The sequence below is a fragment of the Ranitomeya imitator genome, chromosome 2 (assembly GCF_032444005.1).
Source record: "Ranitomeya imitator isolate aRanImi1 chromosome 2, aRanImi1.pri, whole genome shotgun sequence".
In the NCBI taxonomy this organism is placed as follows: Eukaryota; Metazoa; Chordata; class Amphibia; order Anura; family Dendrobatidae; genus Ranitomeya; species Ranitomeya imitator.
This window is the reverse complement of record NC_091283.1, coordinates 810,584,995-810,607,912: the sequence shown is the minus strand read 5'-3', so window position 1 is coordinate 810,607,912 and position 22,918 is coordinate 810,584,995. Positions and strand designations below refer to the sequence as shown.

General features: G+C 40.1%; 1 protein-coding gene across 1 annotated transcript in view; it reads left to right on the top strand.

The window, feature by feature from the left end:
* LOC138666840 (alpha-2-macroglobulin-like protein 1) overlaps positions 1 to 22,918 on the top strand; it is a 216,492-nt gene that overhangs the window by 146,546 nt on the left and 47,028 nt on the right. The window contains exons 10-20 of the mRNA XM_069755018.1: positions 2,132 to 2,221; positions 6,377 to 6,458; positions 8,990 to 9,068; positions 9,690 to 9,915; positions 11,171 to 11,291; positions 11,598 to 11,719; positions 13,044 to 13,095; positions 15,362 to 15,445; positions 15,551 to 15,727; positions 16,477 to 16,549; positions 22,243 to 22,399. Coding sequence (XP_069611119.1) covers positions 2,132 to 2,221; positions 6,377 to 6,458; positions 8,990 to 9,068; positions 9,690 to 9,915; positions 11,171 to 11,291; positions 11,598 to 11,719; positions 13,044 to 13,095; positions 15,362 to 15,445; positions 15,551 to 15,727; positions 16,477 to 16,549; positions 22,243 to 22,399 — 1,263 coding nt within the window. The remainder of the gene's footprint in view (positions 1 to 2,131; positions 2,222 to 6,376; positions 6,459 to 8,989; positions 9,069 to 9,689; positions 9,916 to 11,170; positions 11,292 to 11,597; positions 11,720 to 13,043; positions 13,096 to 15,361; positions 15,446 to 15,550; positions 15,728 to 16,476; positions 16,550 to 22,242; positions 22,400 to 22,918) is intronic.

Sequence of the window (22,918 nt, the reverse complement as noted above, 5' to 3'; positions counted from 1 at the left end):
ACAAGGACTTAGTCCCAGAGAAGTCCGCTCGCTGCTGACCAGCCCTGACTTTAATGGCAGAGACTGGAGAAGCAGCAGCAACTCTTCGCACAGAGTCAGACTGAGCGAGACGCTGGGATCGACGTTCCTGCTGAGCAGACTCCACTGCGGCTGGAGGAGAATGGGAAACCGCAGCGGAGACGGATCGAGATTCCCCCTGTGCAGCAGAGGAAACTCGACTCCTAACAATCAGTGCTGGATAAACAGAGTCTACAATTGTGGCCAAAGGTTTGAGACTGATGTAAATTTTGGTTTGCATTAATCTTTTTCATTGATTAAGCTCTATCGCACTGTTTGACACATCTACTATAAAGGAATGATTGGAGAAGAAAAGGAAAGATACATTATAATATCTTGGTATCATGTTAGACAGTAGATAGAAAAATATTTAGAATTGAGAGTCCTCAGTGGTTGATACTTTTTAATGGCTAACTGAAAAGATGGTAACAAATTGCAAGCTTTCGAGATTACTCAGGTCCCTTCATCAGGCGTAGACTAGAAAAAAGAATAGATGTACCTGTGGCAAGACATTTTTGTCTCCTTGATCATAGCGCCATGGACATGAGATTACTTGTATTAAAGGGTAATTTTAAATCTCAGAGAGACAGAAGAGTTTGGGAGTATAAACTGATGACGACCTTCGAAACACTCAGTGCAGGAATGAATGTGTTGCATGGATTTATGTATTTTTACATCAATTAAGGAATTTGCTCCTCAGACCATGTGGGGTCATCATAACACAGAACCAGACCAATTCAGAGGACCATAAAATATTTAGACTTCCTTATCTATGAACTGTTCCAATATTTATGGACACAACTGTTTATCACTTTCACATAATGGTAATTTAGCTTCATGTCACCTGTCTTATCTATGGCATTATTCCTGGGCTGTATTGTGCATAAATATGTGATTCTTCAGATTTTCTATTAGTCTATGCCTGATGAAGGGACCCGAGTAGTCTCAAAAGCTTGCAATTTGTTACAATCTTTTCAGTTAGCCATTAAAAGCTATCAACCACTCCAAGAGCAACTTTTCTCAATAAACCAAGAACAATTGGGTGATGAACAATGCTTTTTCCACCATAATGGAGCCAAGAATCAGAGATAAAGTCATAACTAAGTGGCGTAGTAAATGAAACATTTAAATTTTGGATCCATAGCCAGGAAACTATCCAGGTCTCAATTCCATTGCATGCCTGTCAAAAAGTGGGTGAATAAACAAGGACAGAAACAAGCATGGAAATTGTGATAGCCTACAAGACTGATTAGGCAAGAATGGGTTGTCATCAGTCAGGCCCCAAAGCTGTTATCCAACAAGTCAGGATGAATTGCAGAAGTCTTGAAAAAAAAGGTCAATACTGTAAATATTGAGGCCCCGATTCCTTATGGTGATAATGCCGTGAATATGGCATAAAACATCTTCAAATATTGCAGAATTTTTGCATATCATGAAGTTGCCCAAAAATGTTGTGACTTTTGACTTATACACACCAATTTTGGGCGTGAGGAGCTGGGGACGAGATGGAGCACTGCAACACCAATCAGACAAATTTATTAAATGTAATGGTGTTCCTTACACCAGCAATGTTACTCCACGCTCTGTCTAGAGTAATATTTCCAGCAACGCTCATGAAGGTACATGCCACGGATAAGATGCGCCTAATTAATTAAGTGGTGTGTGCCACTTAATGAATTAGGTGCGTTTTATTTCTGCATGCCCATCATACATATGAAACGCCAGTCTTAATGAATCGGGGCTTGAGTCTTTCCATAGACTTGATATATTTGCCAATAAAACCCTAAAAATGTAGAAACATATGACCACTGAAAATTCTATCTAAAAGATCTAAAAGCACTGATACGCTAAAACTTTGGGTAAACTAAAATATGTGTCAGTCTGAAAACTTGGCCACAACTGTAAGAAACTAAGTCTTTTGCGGGATGATATTATCAAAGATAGAACAATGATATGACCCAGATGGGGTTTTTTTACAATATACAAAGGTATTCACTATAGACTGGAATTTAACAGATGCTACATACATTACAGTTTCAATGAATGTGTCATAAAGTTTTGGTTTTGCTTTTAGGAAAATTTGAAAAAGGCTTTTGGTAGTCATCGAACCAGACCAGGAAGGATCCAAGACGATCGTGAATTTGATGTTTTGAAGTTATTTGAGGTAAGCCAAATTTGCTGAATATTATACTTAGATTGCATTTTTTGTATTTTTAGTGAGTTAAAAGGATTGTCAGGCCTTTTTTTAATTTTAGAAACCGGATCAGTCTGATGTAAAAATTCAAACTAAAATAACCCTCAAAGATCTTCCACGCTCTTTAGCCAAAAAACAAAGCGTGAAGACTAGTGGGGGACCCTCGCATGAAATATCCAGACAACAATAAATTATTCATAAATGGCATAACTTGCATTATTCTTACACCATGATGATACTTGTAGAAGGGGGCATGTGTAACACCCCAAGTAACCGGTTGTTACAGTGGCATTGCTTTCCTCTCGGGGAGGGTGATGCGATGCTTGGAAGTGAGGAAAGATCCATTTAACAGGTAACAAGTACATGCAATACTGTCCTGACTCCAGGCCAGAAGAGAGAGCTCGATACCGGGATTCAGGGGAATTTCCCTATATATTCTTCCGGAGGAGGAGTTAGAGTTTAGTCTGTCAGAGGGATAGAGGAGAGAGGAGTCAGACAGAGAGAGTCTGAGAGAGGAAAGCTGGGGCCATGCAGACACATGGTTCTACAGCTCCTGGAAAGAGCAGATTGTAAAAGACTGAGAGGGGAGCAGAAGCATAGGCGAAGTAAAGAGCTGGAGGGGAGCTTCTGAGTTTCCTCCATGCTGAAGCGCAAGAAACCAGTAGCCGGAAGACCGAGGTTGTGGGGGTAACTGTATCCCCTACAGCAGAAACCGGTGGACAGGAGATTGCAGGTCGACTACCCACCATTAACACCCAAAGGCACAACAACACATAGAGCTTGCAGTCATACTTAGAGACACCTGTAAAAAGGATCGAGTTGCCTGCCATGCGAGTAATGTCCTACTAACAGGGACAGAGAGAAAGTAAGGACCTTGTGTGAGGCCTAAGGCAGCAAGGGACTACAACACAGCACAGAGAGGAAGGCTTCCAACCCCACCTGGCTAGTGGGATTTCTGAATTGCTTCCAAGCTGGCCGGACCTCACCATCACCTGTGATCCGTACCCTGGACTGTGGCTGCCTTCATAAATTATCATTTATGAAGAATTGCTTTACTTCAGCAGTCGAGCCCACCTATGTGTTCATCCACCTGGATCCAATATCTCCTGGAGGATTTATCCACCAGCCATGGGGCAGCAGCTATTTTTCTTCATGCTTATATGGGAGTTGTGCCTTTCACAACTCCACTAAGTGAGTGTAACCCGCACTCTCCTACACTCCCACCATAGTTTATAACCCTATTGTGCGCTCTGTTTTTCACTTCTAGATTTATTCACTTGTTATTATATGGAGTATTTATTTTCAAGATTGGTGGGATACCCTGTAAGTTCTGAGAAAGAGGTCAACTCCTTTAACAAGGCTAAATGTTGCAAATGGGAAAAATCAAGTAGATTTCACATATTTTATCATATTTTAATAATATTAATAGCCAAAAAAATGTTTCTATAAAAACAATAACAGAGGGATAGTTTGAAACTGTGCATCTTGCATCTTAATGTGTGCTGCCTTGGAGATACTTTGATTGCGCCAAATATCAGTCATGTCTTAACAAACTGATGTGTCCCTGCCAAACAATTTTAGTGGGTTATGCCAATAGTTTGTCTGTGTGTGAGGGGGGTGGTATCATTTCTTGGTGTCACAAATGCATGTTGCCAACAATGTATAATAAAGATGTATCCCATGTTTATGAGAGTACTGTTGCCTGGCAAACTACTGGCGCTAATCAGGGGACCTAAGGTAGGACGTGTTTGGGGACCTATAGTCCCCATGATCCACTTCTTCATAGCCACCTATTAAATTTTATTGCAGGTCTAGTACACTTATATTGGATTGACTCCTTGTGTTTTGAACCGGCTTACATACCATATATTCTTTATTACCATGTAATGCCTTTTAGCAAATAATTTTATATAATTTATACAATGTGATTTTCTGGATTTTATTTTTGATATTCTATCTCTCAATGTTAAAATTAACCCACCCTTAAAATTATAGACTGTTCATGCCTTTGTCAGTGGGCAAACTTACAAAATCAGCAAGGGATCAAATAATTATTTCCCCCTCTGTATAACATCTACTAGGTACCTGTTTTTCCATGCTGCAATTTTCTTACATGTCTCTGCATGGTCAGTTGCATTTACAGGAAAAGAAAACAATACTAACATTGTTATGAGTCTATGACAAATTCACAATTTAATCATCACAGTTGTACATTCAAAAGTGATGTCCATGTGACTTTTTGTAGTTGCTTTTTGCCATAACAAAGCCGACATTTCAATATTTCTGTAATTTAAGATATTAAATAGAGATGATCAAATTTATCAACTGTGAGGTGAATTTCCTAAAAATCTCAAATCTTGGTGACGTCAAACAATTTGCAATTAAATTCATACAGATTGCCAAAAGAACTGCTCAGCGCCATCTTACACATTGCTGAAAAGAGCCCCCCAGAGAGCAGGTTAACATGACAGCAGACAAAGCAGCGTATGTCTCCCCATAATGCCTTGTAGCTATCACATCACGTGGTCTATCGCAGCCAATCAATAGTGACTATAACAGGCATATAAAAGATAAGGGCAGGGAAAGCATTGGTCAATTTAGGCTTTTACAGTCTTTGATTAATAACAGCCAGATTCAAGTGACAGGGAGGTGCAGAACCTGCAGAGTCAGTGTGATTTTGAATTGGTTGAAATACTACAATAACATAACAGCACTTTAATTTTTTGGGTTTATTCTTGATGCACTACAAAGAAGCAGGGAAGCTTGTAAGTCATCTCAGTCCTAATTCTCCTACTGAAGTAAAATAATGAAACCAAGGCTTGTGTACCAGAGAAAGTTTGTTTCCTGGCACGTGAGACAAATAGGCCTTAAATGATATCTATTTGATGGCAAGAGTGAGGGACAGAGAGACATCCAGAACATTGTCTGACACTGATTTTATTACTTTTCATTCCAAACTATTGTACTACTTTTACTGCAAGGATGAAAACTGTTAATTTGAAATCTGCCATTGGCAGGTGATGAGGGCTTTGCATCGCTTACTGAAGAATATGAAAGGACATTTTTTTATCTTTCATAACTCCAACTTTTGAGACATTTCAACATACTCATTTTTAGTTAAATTTCTTTTTTGAGGTGTAGCATCTGGGATTAAGACCCTACCAGGTCTGGTCACAGAATGCTAAATTTTCAAAACAAAATTGTATGTCTTTCATGAATTAAATTTTTGGGATATCTCAGCATACTTCTTAGGCTGCTTTTCACACATCATTTTTTTGCCGTCAGGCACAATCCGTCGAATGTTGAAAAAAACGGATCCGTTGAAGATTGTTAAAAACTGATGCGACGGATCTGTTTTTTTGATGGATCCAACTAGCTGATCCAGCTAATTGGATCCAAATAAAAACGGAGCATGCTCAGTTAAAAAAAAATGGAATCTGTCGCCGTTCCATTGTCCGTTTTTTCAACGAGTACAAAAAACGTTACTATGTCCGTTTTTTTCCGGCCACCGGAAAACCAATTTTCGACAGATCCGGCAAAAAACGGATGAAACGTGAGACCATCCATCGCAATCCGTCGCTAATACAAGTCTATGAGAAAAAAATGGATCCGGCGGCGACTTTTGCCGGATCTGTTTTTTTTCAGAATTCGCCGGATTGAGTCTGATGGCTAAAAAACTGATGTGTGAAAGCAGCCTTATTGTTAGTGAAATTGTTTGGGAAGCAGCATCTCGAGTGAATTTCATGGTTTTTTTTTAGTTACTGTATATAAATAGCAATTAGTTTATGAGACAGCTATTCAATGCTGATCAACAAGAGATGACAATATTAAGCAGTTATCTTGAGAAGGCTTTGGTTCTTGAAAGATTTCAGGTTCAACAGAATTTAATTTTCATTAGTAATGGCTAATTCTTCTGGTGACGAAGTGTCTACTGCCAGTTCTTCAGTAACAAATTACCTAATACAGGTTCTTCAATCAACAGTTTTATTTGTCGGTACTAAGTCTCATGAATGGAGTGGGTGAATGAATAGATCCATCAAATAAAAAAAGCACCTCTTGTTGACTGGCTAAATAAAAAGTAAGTTGGTTAATGTGACCAAGTCAATATTTTTCTTTCTTTTTTAGGAAAACAGATTACTCATTTTTACCAACACTGGCTCAAAAGACGTGGCTCCCCGTATGTCTGTAAAAAAGAAAGCCACTAAAGGTACTTCCATAAATCTAAATCATTATGTGAAGGTCGCATGGGTCAAGGTTTATCATTGTGACCACAAAACAGGAGAAAATGCTGCTCAAGGAACCTGTGAACAAACTTCTTTCTTCATTCTTTCTGTATGTGACAGCTGACACCCCACAGCAACACCCGGGAAGGATCGGTGCTATGCTATCACAATCACACGGGCATTTAACCTCTCTGATGCTGCTGTCGGTAGTGGCTTTCTGACTTTAATATAACTCTCATCATTCTCTTCTGCTTGCGCAGATCGCCGGCAGGGCAAGGGAGAATGAGAGCCATCTTCAGCACCCACCACCGGGAAAAAGCGCTTACAGTAGCGCTTCTTTCCCGGCATCCATCTGTATCCTACTGACCTGGGACGTGTGAAAGAGGCCTTACATTTGTGAAAAAATGGCAACACAAGCCAGATTTATTTATTTTTTACAAATTGCTTAATTTGTTTTCACCATCTAAGTAAAAAAAACTATACAAGTTTTGTGACGCTGCAATCAAAGTAAAAAATGTTTTCAGTTGATTTTGTCTATCTATATAATCATCTAAGGTCCACTTCCATCTGTTTGTCTGTCTGTCTGTTTGTCTGTCACGGAAATCCCGCGTCGCTGATTGGTCACAGACGGCTGGGCGCGACCAATCAGCGACAGGCACAGTCCAGCCGCAAATTGGCCCCTCCCTACTCCCCTCCAGTCAGTGCCCCCTCCATACTCCCCTCCAGTCAGTGCCCACATAGCATTTTAGCAGTCCGTTAAATGGACTGCGTTACACCGTGACATAACGCAGTGTAACGCAGTCCGTTAACACTGCCATTAACCCTGTGTGACCAACTTTTTACTATTGATGCAGCATCAATAGTAAAAATAAAAACATATAATGTTACAAATAATTTAAAAAAAATCATTATATTCTCACCTTCCAGAGTCCGCGGCAGCCTTTCCCGCTCCTCGCGACACTCCGGTCCCAAGATGCATTGCGGCAGCAACCCTTGATGACGTAACGGTCTCACAAGATTATGACTAGCGGTCAGGTGAGACCGCTACATCATCACGTTTATTGCCGCAAGGCATTATTGGGAACGGAACATCGCGAGGAGCATTGCTAAAGGCCTGGGCTGGATTCGGGGGCCGCCAGAAGGTGAGTATATAACTATTTTTTATTTTAATTCTTTTTTTAACAGAGATATGGTGCCCACATTGCTATATACTACATGGGCTGTGTTATATACTACATGGGCTGTGTTACATACTGCATGGGCTGTGTTACATACTGCATGGACTGTTATATACTATGTGGCTGTGCAATATACTACGTGGCTGTGCTATATACTACATGGGCTGTGCTATATACTATGTGGCTGTGCAATATACTACATGGCTGTGTTATATACTGCATGGGCTGTGCTATATACTACATGGGCTGTGCTATATACTATGTGGCTGTGCAATATACTACGTGGCTGTGCTATATACTCTGTGGCTGTGTTATATACTGCGTGGGCTGTATTATATACTGCGTGAGCTGTGTTATACTGCGTGGGCTGTGCTATATACTACATGGGCTGTGCTATATACTATGTGGGCTGTGTTATATACTGCGTGGGGTGTGCTATATACTATGTGGCTCAGCAATATACTACGTGGCTGTGCTATATACTACATGGCTGTGTTACATACTTTGTGGCTTTGCTATATACTATGTGCATGTGCTTTATACTACGTGGCTGTGCAATATACTACATGGCTGTGTTATGTACTGCATGGGCTGAGTTATATACTACGTAGCTGTGCTATATACTACGTGGCTGGGCTATATACTACGTGGCTGTGTTATATACTATGCAGCTGTGCTATATACTATGTGCCTGTGCTATATACTACGTGGCTGTGCTATATACTACGTTGCTGTGCTATATACTACGCGGGCTGTGTTATATGCTACGTGGGCTACGAGACTCTTTCGCCCGGGGCCCTCAAAAACCTGCAGCAAAAACCTGCAGCTGGCCCTGGCTTCACTTATTGGTCCCAGCTGGCCACGAACAATTAGCGACAGGCACAGTCCGGCCACGAATTGACGCGGGATTTGAACCACGCTTCGCTAATTGGTCGCGCCCGGCTGACCGAATCCTGTGTATTCATTGCATTATTCTGAAATCTTCATAAATATACTACATACATATTTTAGAATACCTGATGCGTTAGAATCGGGCCACCATCTAGTTACTTAATAAACGTCAGAAAAAAAGGCAGAATTTAATTATTTTATTATTTCTTCAAGCTTGGAAGTTTTGTTTCTCTTTTCTAGTAAATAGTAAATTTAATGATATCATTCAAAATTACAACTTATCGTGCAGAAACAAACCCTCATATGGTCATTTTGACAGAAAAGTAAAAAAAACTATGTCTATTAAAAGAAAAAGAGAAAAAAACAAAAATTTAAAAATCAAATTGTTGCTGGGGGTTTAAGAAGCAAATGACATTTATTTTTAATGCAGTATTTGCTTTTCTTAGATGTTGCTAAACAAATCCCGAAACGTTTTACGAGAAGTTACTTTCCAGACACCTGGCTGTTTGAGGTAGTTCCTGTGGGGTGAGTATGCCATCACGTTATTACATTAATGTCTATACCTGTGGCACTTGCACATTATTATATTTAGGCCCATTCACACTTTCAGTATGTGATCAGTATTTGTAAGCCATGCTGGATATGCAATCTTGGTTATCATAACCGATCGGTCTCCAGCTGAATCTGTTGGGTAAAAGTGTTGCGTCTATTTCTAAGGCTACCATCATGAATATGCTCTGATAAGTAATATTTATGATTTACCATATATGATTTGTCCCTGTCTTTCCCCAATTGTAGACAGTATTTTGGTATATCATTGTATGACTATTACAACACATCAGTGGATGTGCCCATACACACATTATTATCTATGATAGGGGCAATTGTAGAGACAGCTGCTAAGGAGTGGTGGCGCCATTGTCGTTCATCAGTAGGGTGCCAACCTCCACGGATAGGCAGTTGCAGATATCTAGGATACAACCTAGTGAAATTTAGCGAATGTTTATTGCCTATTATTTTTACATATTTTATCAAATTTTCTTAGATTATTTTACCTGTTTCTTGACTTTTTTTACATGAATTTTTTTAACGTTTACCTAATAAAAACATTCATTAATTCGTCGCAACATTCATCTTGTCTTACAGCTCAGATGGACATGCTGTACTGAATCGAACAACTCCACACAGTATCACTAGATGGGTAACCGATGCCTTCTGCTTGGGCAAGAATGGTTTATACAGTGTCACCGATGTTGAACTCACCACATTCCAACCTTACTTCATTGACCTGATTGTCCCCTCCTCTGTGTTACAAGGAGAGAAATTTACAATAGAAGCCTTGGTCTTCAGCTATGAGAAGGAATGCATTTTGGTAAGAAACATTCTGAATATTTTTTTAATGTTCAAAAAAATTGTTTGCTTTTCTCATTGGTTGACAGATTTCCAGAGGAAAACTTTGTAGCTGAACTTTCAACTTGGCAAGTATACAACATGTTTGCCCAGCTCAATGGAAACTCCGCAAGTGCAATCGGCCCTGACATCAGCCCTGGTTTGCCTGATGTCTACATTAGCCTTGTTTTATTTCCATAGTAAGAGGTCACATTATTTGTCATATTGCAAGTGTTTCTCACTAAATTAGAATATTATAAAAAAGTAAATTTATTTTGGTTCTTTAATACAAAAAGTGAAACTCATATATGATATAGAGTCATTACAAACAGAGTGATCTATTTCAAGCGTTTATTTCTGTTAATGTTGATGATTATGGCTTACAGCCAATGAAAACCCAAAAGTCATTATCTCAGTAAATTAGAATACTTTATAACATCAGCTTGAAAACTGATGTTGAAATCTGAAATGTTGGCCTACTGAAATGTATGTTCAGTAAATGCACTAAATACTTGGTCAGGTCTCCATTGGCATCAATTACTGCATCAATGCGGTGTGGCATGGAGGCGATCAGCCTGTGGCACTGCTGAGGGGTTATGGAAGCCCAGGTTGCTTTGAAAGCAGCCTTCAGCTCACCTGCATTGTTGGGTCTGGTGTCTCGTCTTTCTCTTGACAGTACCCCATAGATTCAACACTGTATACAATGAGACCAATGTACAACACGTTACTGTGGACAGTGAGATCTATATACGACACATGTCACTGTTTGGCTATAGTGGCATTGTGGGATCTGTCAAGGGTATACATCAATTTTACCCTTGATGAACACTGCAAAGCCCAGCTTAGAAAAAGCACGGGTCATACTGATAACTGTGGATGGTGGGAGATGGGAGAGGTAAAATATACAATAACCAATAAAACGAGAGAAATAAACAGTGGATAGAACTGAATTTTAGTCCTAATTAATACAGGCCATACATTTTGCAGTGCGGCTATAAAGTTATTTATTACAGTCCTGGATAAACTGCTTCAAAATCTAGTAGAAAACCTTTCCATCGTTGTGGTGTCGCCAGTTGAGGAAAAGTGATTTTAGGTTTTATACTACAACTCATAATTTTGCTAAGTTTCTCAATGATTTAATGCTCAGGTCTCCAAAAACTTTAACTGTGCAAAATAAGAACGTTTTATCTTTTTTGCATTTATGAAGCGTGCATTTATTTGCTTTATCATTATAACAGATTGTCGCATCTCTGACTGACTCAGAAGATCTGATCACAGCCCAGGACAAGGAGCAGGCCCGATGTGTCTGTGAAGGGCATTCGCACAGGTTCACCTGGGATGTTTCAGCTATAAAACTAAGTACTGCAATGATTCATTATTTTTATGTATAAATTACTTTTTTTTATCAATCAAAACTATTAGATTTTTGCTTTCTCAAATCCGAAAAAAATATTGGAGAGACAGTGGAGTATCAATGCTTTTTTATGGGAACCCTATTACCGCACTTTAGAACCATGTCAATGAGCCCTTAGTGGTAGTTTAAGATTCCTGTAGCTCAAAAGCTCAGATGCTTGATATTTCGGCTCTTGAGTTGAGCACCGAAATTATAGATAATTTTCTTTATACGATATGTCCCTTACTTTGGACTCCACATTCACTTTTCAGAGACACTAAAGATTCATGTTGACAGTGGGTCCTTGGACGTGGAAGGAGATTGCAATGAAGATGTTCTTTTGGTGGGAAAGGATCTCAGAACAGACTCTGTAGAGAAAACCGTTGAGATCAAGGTGAGAGATATTAACCACAATGCACATATAATGTGCTACAACATTTTAAGGCTATATAAAGAGGGCCTGAACACTTAGTAATTGTAAACCCTCGTAGAACTATGTTGGATTGCCAGTTACCATATATTTACCTGGAAGGTCAATTGTGTGGTAATATAAATGCTCATAGATTTTGTAGCTATGAGCACATTTCAACATATGTTCCGGTAGTGTCGATCTTACAGGGAACCTGTCAATTTCCAAAAAATTATTTATCTGCAGACATGATGGTAATTGTAACGCAAGGACAGGGAGATGCCACCGTGCGACGCAAAGAGAGGGGGCAAGGGTGCTGGTAAAGGTGAGCTTTGACGATGGGGAGAGGAGAAGATGGTGACCCCTCAACACTCATCTTATGCTGACGCCTGCGCTCCCTATCACTCTTGATGGGTGCTTTCCCCCCTTGCCATCCCGTGCCTAAGCCCTGGCTGACCCTGGGCCTTAGCTCTAAATAGTGAGCTGCGCAGCAAAACACTAGTCTTACTACTAACATAAGACAGCACAGGGAGAAACAGACAGGGGAAACACACAAACAAAGGATATCCACAGGAATCAAAAGGATCACAAACACTCCAAAAGCTCTACTCCTTCTCCAGGAACACAACAGTAGTAAGTAAGGCACAGGATAGAAAAAACTATTGATGGCATGTGAGGAAGACAAACCTAGTTTAAATAGTGAATGGGGAGTGAAGGAGCAGCTGAGACAAAAGCCAAATTGAATTTCAGCAACTTAAGCCAAGAGCTCTTCTTAACCCCCTCCATACCAAAAGAAACAATAAACCTGAAGCACTCCTGTGAATTGTGGCATAGACTCCAAACAAGTGTGAAAGGTTCACTTTAACAGGTTTGTGTCATCAGGAACCTTTATTCCCAGCGCTGGAACTCACCGCTATCTTGAGAAATAGAATGGCAGCTGCTCATGTGCGGCTCTATGGATTATCTATGGGAGCTTACTTGGCGGAAGCCATAATGTAACATGTAGTGCTCAAATAATATAGTATACCACTAACATAATGACTTAATGACGTTGCCAGATAGTTGCTCAAACAGTACAGTAACAAAACAATAAATTGTAGAATAGGTACAGACATCAAATATGAGATTAATGCACAAACTCTAGTTGTTCTAAGTAGCCAAAGCATCAGGACCTGTAGAGCCAACGTCAGGGTCAGCGGTGACAACAGATTGCACCTTGCGTGAATACAACAGTTGCAAACTTTCTATGAAAAAATGCAGTAGGTTAAACATATATGAACTGTACTTGAAGTTATTTTTTTCTCTTTAGCCGAAAGGATATGAAGATGAAAGGACAAAGACATTCCTTCTTTTCCCAGCAGGTAATTAAAATAGGAGCATGAGCAGAATCAGAGACAAATGAAGATGCTGCACAAACAATGAGTTAACACTGATGTGGTTGGGGTTTAGATTCTGCATTCACACATTCATCTGCAATAAGGGACATGAGACAAACATGGAGATTAAGTCCTCCCTTCCTCTAGTAATTTCGTGATCTAAAAAAAATGTCTCTCTGCAAATATTTCCCTAAAGTGCATTGTCACACAGTGGTGTAATGTTACAGGACATGTATACTGCCCATGTAGCATCTATTAACATACAAATTTAATGGGGGTGGCTGATTCCCTTTACCTCTCCCATAGAGATCACCAACCAACAGTTACAGTCTATGGCCCACAGCTTGATGGTTACAGTCTATGAAACACAGCTTGATGGTTACAGTCTATGAAACACAGCTTGATGGTTACAGTCTATGAAACACAGCTTGATGATTAAAGTTTATCACGCACAGCTTGGTGGTTATAGTCTATGGTCTACAGCTTGCTGGTTACAATATATAGCGCACAGATTGGTGGTTATAATTTATGATTCACAGCTTGATGGTTACAGATAATTTGCATAATCACAGTCAGTGGAAGTTCAGAAAGACAGTGGTAAACCTCTCTAAGCAATAGAACTCTCTAGGTTAGTGAACAGAATTATTTGTGGGTTTGCGTTGTCCTTTTCTGAGACCAGACCTTAGTATATTTTTCTGTTGTAGCTGTGTGAAGTCTTGTTTTTGTTTAATGAGCTGAGACTTTTATTGATATCATTTTGGAGTACATATGATGTTTTATTGCTTTTTACTGTATTGGTTATTTTTGGGGTGGAGATGTGACAACCAAAAAATGGCAATTCGGACATTCCCCCCCATACAACATTAACTGTACATAGCAAAATATTTTATAGGTTAATAGCTTGAGAGTTTATAGATACAGTATGCTGATACAATATGTATATTTTTGTATTTATTTCTTAAATTGTGGATAGGAGAGGGGATCCGTTTAAGTGCATTTTTTAATATATTTTTTTGTTTACTTTTGCATTTGTTTGACTGCTTGATCTATATAATGCAATACTATAGTATCACACTACTACAAAATGATGACCTCATGGGAGCATGAGCATGGCAGCCACAAGGACCTTTACCCGTCTTATGGATTCCATAGTCACTGACTCAGACCCTGAAATTATGGCTCTGGGGGACTGATAAGTGCCAGAATTGACACGTCAAATGGATCGTGCCACCTAAATGCCAGTGTCAGTAATTAACAGCGGCATTTATGGGATTAATCAGCTCCCATCTGAGCTAGGTCCAGTTGCCTTTGGTAAAGGTAGTTGCCAATGGTAAAACACAGCTAGCATCTGCCCTATGTGGTGGTCTCGGATCCTGTGGATGTTGGGAAGCAGTTAATCGCACAATGTTGTGCAAATGAAACATTTTAATGGTAAGTTTGTCCTTGCACAGAGCACATCATTTGTGCACTACACCTAAATAAAATAGTAGCATTCAGTATAACTCTACTGCTGAACTAGGAATTATCAGCTCCAGTTCACCGATGTTCAATGGGCACCCTACTTAAAAGTGGTGTCCAGTACTCATACAATCCCTTTGCAATCATTATGTTTCTTCCAAATAAGAAACATAATGACGTCTAGAGGAGGTGAGAGTGCAACCACAACTCTGACTATCTCCAGATATGAGCTACATCCAAAGGATGGGGAAGTGAAGCTGCCGCTCTTTAGCCTCAGAGATAGCATGACATAACAATGTCACAAGAGCCTTGGGAGAGCCAGATTCTATACCACAGCAATGGCGCTGGCACCAGAGGTGAGCATATCTGTTATTGTTTTACTTGAAAGAAACATAGTGATTGAGAAGAGGTTGTCCAAGTAGTAGACAACCACGTTAAAGGCATGATAGATATTAACCTCAATGGAATTGTCCTATGTATATTTAATATTTTAATATATTTATATATCAGTCAAGCTATCCCTGCAGTACATGGGCAGTCTTATCAACAGAAAAAATCTAGGCTGGTTGTAGGTTCGTCTGGCAAAATCAGTGCCCAAGGATCTGAGGAGGCAAAGTCTTGGCACCACCCATATTAATATGTTCATGAAGAGACTAGGGAGGACGAGACCTGTAGTCTCCCTGCTTCAGCCCATTGTAAAGCACCACACCCTACTAAAACTCCCAGCAGGAGTCCAGTATGAGGACTGACCCTGATAAAATTCTAACTTTAGTTTTATTTCTACTCTTATAAGACAGCAGTGAGGACATTGCTATTAACATCGATGTTCCGGCGAGACTGGTCCCAGGCTCTGAACGTGCGCACATCATAGTTATGGGTGAGTCCTTTTTCAACAATAGCAATCTTGGGAAATCTTACATTTAAGGAAAATATAATGCTACTGTATATACTCTTCTTTATTATTTATATAATATCTTGCTAGGTGATCTCCTGGCCAATGTTATTCCTAATTTGGACGAACTGGTCTACTTGCCTGATGGATGTGGAGAACAGAATTTAGCAAAGTTTGCGAGATATGTTTCCACAATGGAGTATCTCGAGAGTACAGAACATTTGACACCTGAAAAAAAAGCTGAGGCTATAGAAGTGATGAATAAAGGTGAGTGACATGATTAAAGCATGATATCATAGTATGATTGTCGTTCTTCTGTCATTTCTCCTCAAAATGTACAAAAAGGGGACAATTGAGTGTTATTATAAGGGTGCTTTCACATTGCGCTTTGTCACACGATAGTTGGCCCCGTCGAGGCTTACTCCCAAACCCCACTGCAAAATGGACATATACGCATACTGGAGGCAGATATAGTACTCTAGACTCTGTATGGGTGTCCATCTCCAGTAGACGTATACGGCCAAAAATGATGTACGACAAGGCACATGTTCACTTTGTTCGCACCATTATAGTCTATAGCCACATCGGCGCATACAACCAAATTCTGTTTTGCTCGGGGTTCGGATGTAAGTCCAAATGGGGCCACCTGCGTGTGACAAAATAAAACAATGTGAAAGCATCCTTACGCTTCTCAATGAAACATGTCTCACAGTTTGATAGTGTCCAGCCAGTAATGACCATGTCAAACTGCCACACAGTACTGGCAACCAGTTGTCAATGTCGCCTTACATTTTCAGGAGTAATAACAAAGAAACAACACAAAACTTGAATTTTTATTATTAAGAGAATAGAAAAGTATTTATGGCAACAGATGTAACAGGAGAGCTGAAAGGTCTATTTTATAGTACATTGTGGCATAAATCTTTTGGCAGAAATTCATGTTTTGATTGAGAAAGGCATGAATTGTATAACAAAATATATTATTTGTATGACTGTAAAATATTTTCTGTCCACAGGCTACCAAAAACAGCTCACACATAGGGTAGATAATGGATCCTATGCAATGTTTTATGGTGATGGAAATATTTGGTAGGTATGAAAAATGAACATTTATTCTAAGCTTACATTAGGACATTGGGAATGAAAGTTATTCTGTGTCTCACTCCTTTAGTTTTTGTATTTTGAGCTCCTCACTTGGTTCCCATTGCGTTAATGGGAACGCGCTAACGGACAGCGTTGCACGGCGAAATTAACGCCGTGCAACGTGTCCATTAGCGCGCCCATTCACGGCAATGGGAACGCGCAGCACTAGCACGTGCCATGTTCGGCACGCGCTAGCAACGCGCCGGTGTTTCCTGGCGCGCCGGGGACGCTGCTTGCAGCGTCCGAGGCGCGCCCGCGGTCCGTTTCCCGCTCTCGCAGATCGGGGATCTGCGAGAGCGGGGACGTTACCGCGACCCCGGGACGCGGCCACATTAAAAACATTGCGTTAGCGCAACCCGCTAGCGCTAGCGCTAAACGGGTTGCACTAAAGCAATGTGACCCTAGCCTTAGAACAGTGTAATAATATAATGAAGTTATTTATAATCAGTGTCACTGTTTCCAAAAACTTGGCTTGATCACGTCAGACATTTGTTATATACGACAAACGTATTGCCATGATGAACACAGCCATGTAATATACAGTTGCGTACTAGCTCTGAACTGCAGTACATGCCTTTTTTTGTAAAATCCAACTATAGAAAAAAGAGTAGTCAATTAAGTAGAGATGATCGAATCTTTTGAAATTGAAATTCTCCTGGTTCAGCAAATTTTTCCCCAAAATTTGATTCATTGCAAATTGCCAGTGCTGCTAAGCCTTTAATTGCCCAAAAATGATGTGTAATACTTTGAGGTCTCCTAAAACTGTATCAAACCCCTTTCGAGCTCTTCAATGTTAAAAATCTCAATGTGACTTCAGCATATAAATGGATGGTAACCGCTGGGGTAACCAAAAGCCTGTTTAGCAACACACAGCACTTACAGTCTTTTTAATTAACTTTTTAATTAAAAAAAAGTCCAAACAATTATTTTCTTGGGGGGACAGATACCTGCCTTGCAAGTGTTTATACATTGGCAGTGCAAACAGAAGAAGTCATATTTTTTTCACAAGGGTGGCGAGCAAAAATTATGAATTATCATTCGGGAGTATCAAGAGGTTTGACTTTGCTAAATGAAAAAACAATACATTTTTCCAAGATTTTCAGATAAGCAGACAGCAATACATTTTCTGGATAGATATATTCTTTACAAGCCGTGCAAAAATTATCCCTATTTTCCAATTTTCTAAATGAAGAAACATTGGTGCATTTTCAAAAGTTGAAAAAAATATCCCTTTATTTAGGTAACAAAACAAGTGAAGAAGCTATCCATTCTAAACCGAGAGTGAAAAAAATATCTCTTTTTGACATCTGCAATAACTTTGCTATTAGAAAAATTACTAAGCAATCACAATGGTATGTTATCAAGCCATCCAAAAATTATCCATTTATTTACTGATCAGAAGCAGAATAGCTATTTTCAAAGGGACTCAGTATTGACTTGTCAACAAACCATGAAAAAATATCCATATATTGGGTGCAGTTTCATATTTGTGTACTTTGAGAAGAGTGCGCTTCCCAGCAACAGTACAGTACAGCTATACAACTCCCTCTACAAGCATGGGTAGATGTGCTGGGCAAGTGTCTAGCTAAAGTGGCAGCAGCAGTTGCCCTTGTAGAATATGATGAAGCAGTCAAAAAGATGTTCGACAGTTTAGGTCCAGCTCTGGCAGTATTCATCATTCGGCTCCTGCGCTGTGACTAAATAATTAAAAAAAATGGCTTGAGTTCCCCTGTATATTTGATAACCAGCCAGGCAAAGCTCACAGCTGGGGGCTGCAACTCACAGCTGTCAGATTTAGTAAGACTGGTTGTCAAGAACAGAGGGGTTCCCACACTGATTTTTTTAATTATTTAAATAAATAATTAAAAAAACGGTGTGGGGTCTGCCACATTTTTGATAACCAGCCTTGCTAAAGCAGTGTCATGGGGAGCCTAGGTAGGCTAAAGCTAATAACCCGGGCCCCTGCGATCTCCCTAAGACTAGGGAAACCCTGTCTGTCCCTCTACCAGAGATTACACTGATGGTGTGCTTGTCTGGGCCGCCAGGCCTGAACCCTGACTCCTGATTCAGTACTAAACTGAAACCTCCACCCTCCACCCAGTGATATCTTAACACCAACCTTTACAGAAAGCACAGACAGGGAAAACCAAAAAACGCACCACGCCGCAAACACACTCAGGAAAACACTATAATGTGCACAGGGCAAAACAAAACACAAATAAAGGAAGGAGAAATATGACAAAGGATCATACACTACCACTTCAAGACAACCACTCCGAACCGAGATCACCAGGCACAAGACTCAAGCTATAATCGGCGACGTCCAAAGTTCAGAAGAACTATTTAAAGGCCACGGGCGTGACCCAGCCTCCAATCCGAGTACCAGCTAGATTAACCCCGGACAACCTAGATAAAATCTAGCTGGCGCCACTGAGCGCATAGTGGACGAATGCCGAATTACCGCTGTCTGTCGGACGCCCTAGTGTGAATAGCTTCCGACATGACAAGCAGACAGTTGGGGGCTGGTATTCTTAGACTGGCAAGGGGCCATGGATATTGACCCCCCAACCTAAAATTAGCAGCCCGAAGCTGCTCAGAAAAGGTGCATCTATGAGATGTTCCAATTCTGGCACTTTGCCCAGCTCTTTCCAATTGTCCTGTAGCAGTAAAAAGAGGGGTTCATATTTGTGGGGTTGGTGTCACCTTTGTATTGTTCACCGCAGTGAAATTCTCCCAGTGAACTGCGGTGATCTCGCCTCTGCACCGTGAGACTTTTTCTCACTGTGCTAGCAGTGATCTCACTGGAGGGAGGTCACCACAGTACAGGGGCCCGGCTGGGAACACAGTCTCAGTGACCGACAGCATCCTCGATGACGTCACCACTAGTCACTGATGCTGCACTCGCAACAGCTCATTCACCAGTGGTTCTCAGCCAGGACAGTTACATCTTGGCACCATCCAGATTGAAAACTGTTTATCCCCAACACATGGATTATAGCGTGGGACAGAACAAAGGACAGCTAAGGGAAATTGTTTTTGATTTTTGTTTTATTACAGAAGACAAGGAATTCAGTGGAACTAGGTGTTAGGTGAGTATAACTGTGTTTGTTATTTTTTTCAAAAAATTGAAAAGTATGTTTTGTTTTATATCAAATAAAGGAGTTTATTCTGGGTGTATTATTTATAATACAGCTATAGAATTAGTAGTGGATAGGTGAGGTGTCTTATAGACGCCTCTTAATTACTAAGCCGTGGGCTTGATGTCTCCGGACAATACAAAGGTGACATCAACCCCACAAATATGAACCTCCCTTGCCACTGCTACAAGGAAAAGCTGGGCAAACCACCAGATTTAGGGACGGGCAGCTAAACGATGAGTACCATTTGTACTGTTTTTTTTCTCTGACCATGTTCTAAAACTTGATGATTATTTAAAATCCTGCAATGTGCTATGTAACTGGGCTGGTACTGTTACCATTTATTTAATATGTGTGAGCTTTTTACTATTATGGCTATTGTTTTCTACTATTGGGGAGTCTGAATATACCTTTTCTATTATTGGGGAGTTATAACATACCCTATAAACATTTTTAGATTGGGACATTCTCCCTTTTGTGTTCAGACTGACATATGTACTTTTGGTGTGCAATATCACACGGTGTATAGGTGATTACAGCAATATTAGCCTATAGAAGTGTATATATATATTTTTTTCTCTCTTTTAAAGAGTTTTTTTTTATTATTTGAAATATCTAAGATAAAATCAATATATTTTCTTACACTTGTGTAATAGAGAGTAGGAAATCCATTATTATCTCTACTCACAGCTCGCACCCCCAGTTATTAGGGAGCAGGATTCACATTACTAGAATCCTGATAAGATTTATTGGTATATGAAGAATCTAGAATATACCTTGCAGGTGCCATTTTAGCACTTTAGCACATTAGCACTTTACTATATTTGTGGTGTTGGTGGTGGTGTTTTCTTTAAGTAGTCCCCATTAGGGTCATAAGGGAGAGCCGTCGTCGAGTGGGGGCGCCATGTCGACTTTAGGGTGCCAACCTCCGCGGTTAGGTAGGGTGAGTTAGGGAGAGAACACCCCCCTCACCTCAGATACCTCTATCCTTTTTAGTATTAATTTATATGGTTAAGTAATACTGTCTCCTGACTCTTTAGGTCATTTTACCTATTATCAATTAAAAGTTATATTTTAGGGGCATTTTTTTGTCTTTTTTGGTTGTTAAATAAGTATATGCTCCGATTCTATTTTTTGTCGGGTTGGCAAACCACCAGATTTGGCACATCTAACAGATACCCCTTTTCTGGGCAGCTGCAGGCTGCTATTTTTAGGCTGAGGGGGCAATATGCATGGCGCCTTACCAGCCTTAGGATACCAGTCCCCAGCTCTCTGCTTTAGCAAGGCTGGTTGTCAAAAATGGGGAGACCCCATGCCATTTTTTAAAATTATTTATTTAAATAATTTTATAAATCTGAGTCGGTACCCCTCTATTCTTGATAACCAACCTTGCTGACAGCTGAGGGTTGCAGCTCGCAACTGTGAGTTTTGCCTGACTGATTATCAAAAATACAGGGGAACCCATGCCTTTTTTTCAAATTATTTACAGTGTGGGCACCGGCTGATCAATACTGCCATCAGCCGCTCTTGCTCTCACTGTTATTAGCGGCAGCATGCATTGGCTGATGGGAGCAGTAATCCCATCAGCCGCCAGCAGTGACCAGAGATAAACTTTATACCTTCGATCACAGCTTCGGGCTCACTCTGTCTTTTGACAGCGTGGGAACTGCGGCTGTCTGACTGGCGGTGATGATGTTACCGCCGATCAGAAGCAGTGTTTGCCACACATGCACATGACAGCATGGCAAACACTGGTAGTTTGAGCCCCCCATTCAAGTACAAGGTTCGGGTCTGAGTACTGTTCTGGTACCTGAACCCGAACGTTTTGTAACTGTACAGCTGCCTTGCGCAGGCGTGTACTACGGAGGACAGAGAATGAACTTCAATCCAGTATTGCGGCCAGCATGCAGCCTGCGGGTAAGGAAAGGGTGAATCAAACACCCGAAAACTCCGCCCATATGACCCCAAACCAGTCCCGCCAAATTCAGGTGACAGGTTCCCTTTAAACATTAGATTGGGAAAGGAGTTTACAATCTATGTTAAAAAAAAGTCACCTTCATATGTAGCTATTTTAGTGTTTGTATATGTTTATTAGTTCAATTATGTCAAAGGAAATGTTTAAGAATGATTATAAATATCAGGGGAGAGAAGAGACCACCGTGATGTGTCCCATTTTGAATAGGGAAATGTTTTTGAGAGGACACCGTTCACCAAGACATTAGCTTAGAGGGGTAATATGTAGATAGCTAATCAATTTCAACAATTTTAAGACCTAAAACTTTAAAATATTATTCCATAATAATACAACTTACCAGATTAAAAGCTATCTTCATATCAGCTGTAAGAAGCCTCATGGGGGTAGACTTTAATTTGGATTCAAGGATCAAATTCAAATCCTTAATGTGCCTCACTACTTACCGTGAACCCTGCTTGGTCAGATAGGATAGATATGATGTTCTAATCCTGCACAATTCCTTTAAATGAGCAATGTTCTCTTTGAAGGGTCACTGCATTTGTAGTCAAGACTTACAATGGGGCTAAGAAGTTCATTCCAATTGATGAGAAAGACATTCAAGATTCCGTGGATTGGCTGCAGAGCAAACAACTGCCTAATGGCTGCTTTGAAGTCGTAGGAGATTTCTATAACCTTTACCGACAGGTAAATATTGATTATAATTATAAGTATTAGCACACAAAGGTACACAATTCATATACATTCCTACAATGCACAAAAGTTTTAGGCAAGTTTTGAAAAAGTGCTGCAGAGTAAGAATGCGTAAAACAAAAATAGAAGTGTTAACAGTTTATTTTTATCCATGAACAAAAATCAACAAAAATGCAAAGTGAATGTTGACACAAAAAAATCTAAATCAAATCAATATTTGGTGTGACGGTGTACCACCTTCTTCTTTCACAACAGCTTTAATTCTTCTAGGTACACTTGTATTTGCACACAGTTTTTGAAAGAACTTGCCAGGGAAGTTGTTCTAAAAATCTTGCAGAACAAACCAGATTTGGGATGTAGGCTGGCTGTAGGGTAACCTGATTAAATTTGCTGATGACACAAAGCTAGGAGGGGTAGCTAATACTAGAGAAGAGAGAGAGAGGATTCAAAAAGATATAAATAAACTGGAGCAGTGGGCAGCAACTAACAGAATAGTTTTTAACAAGGAAAAAT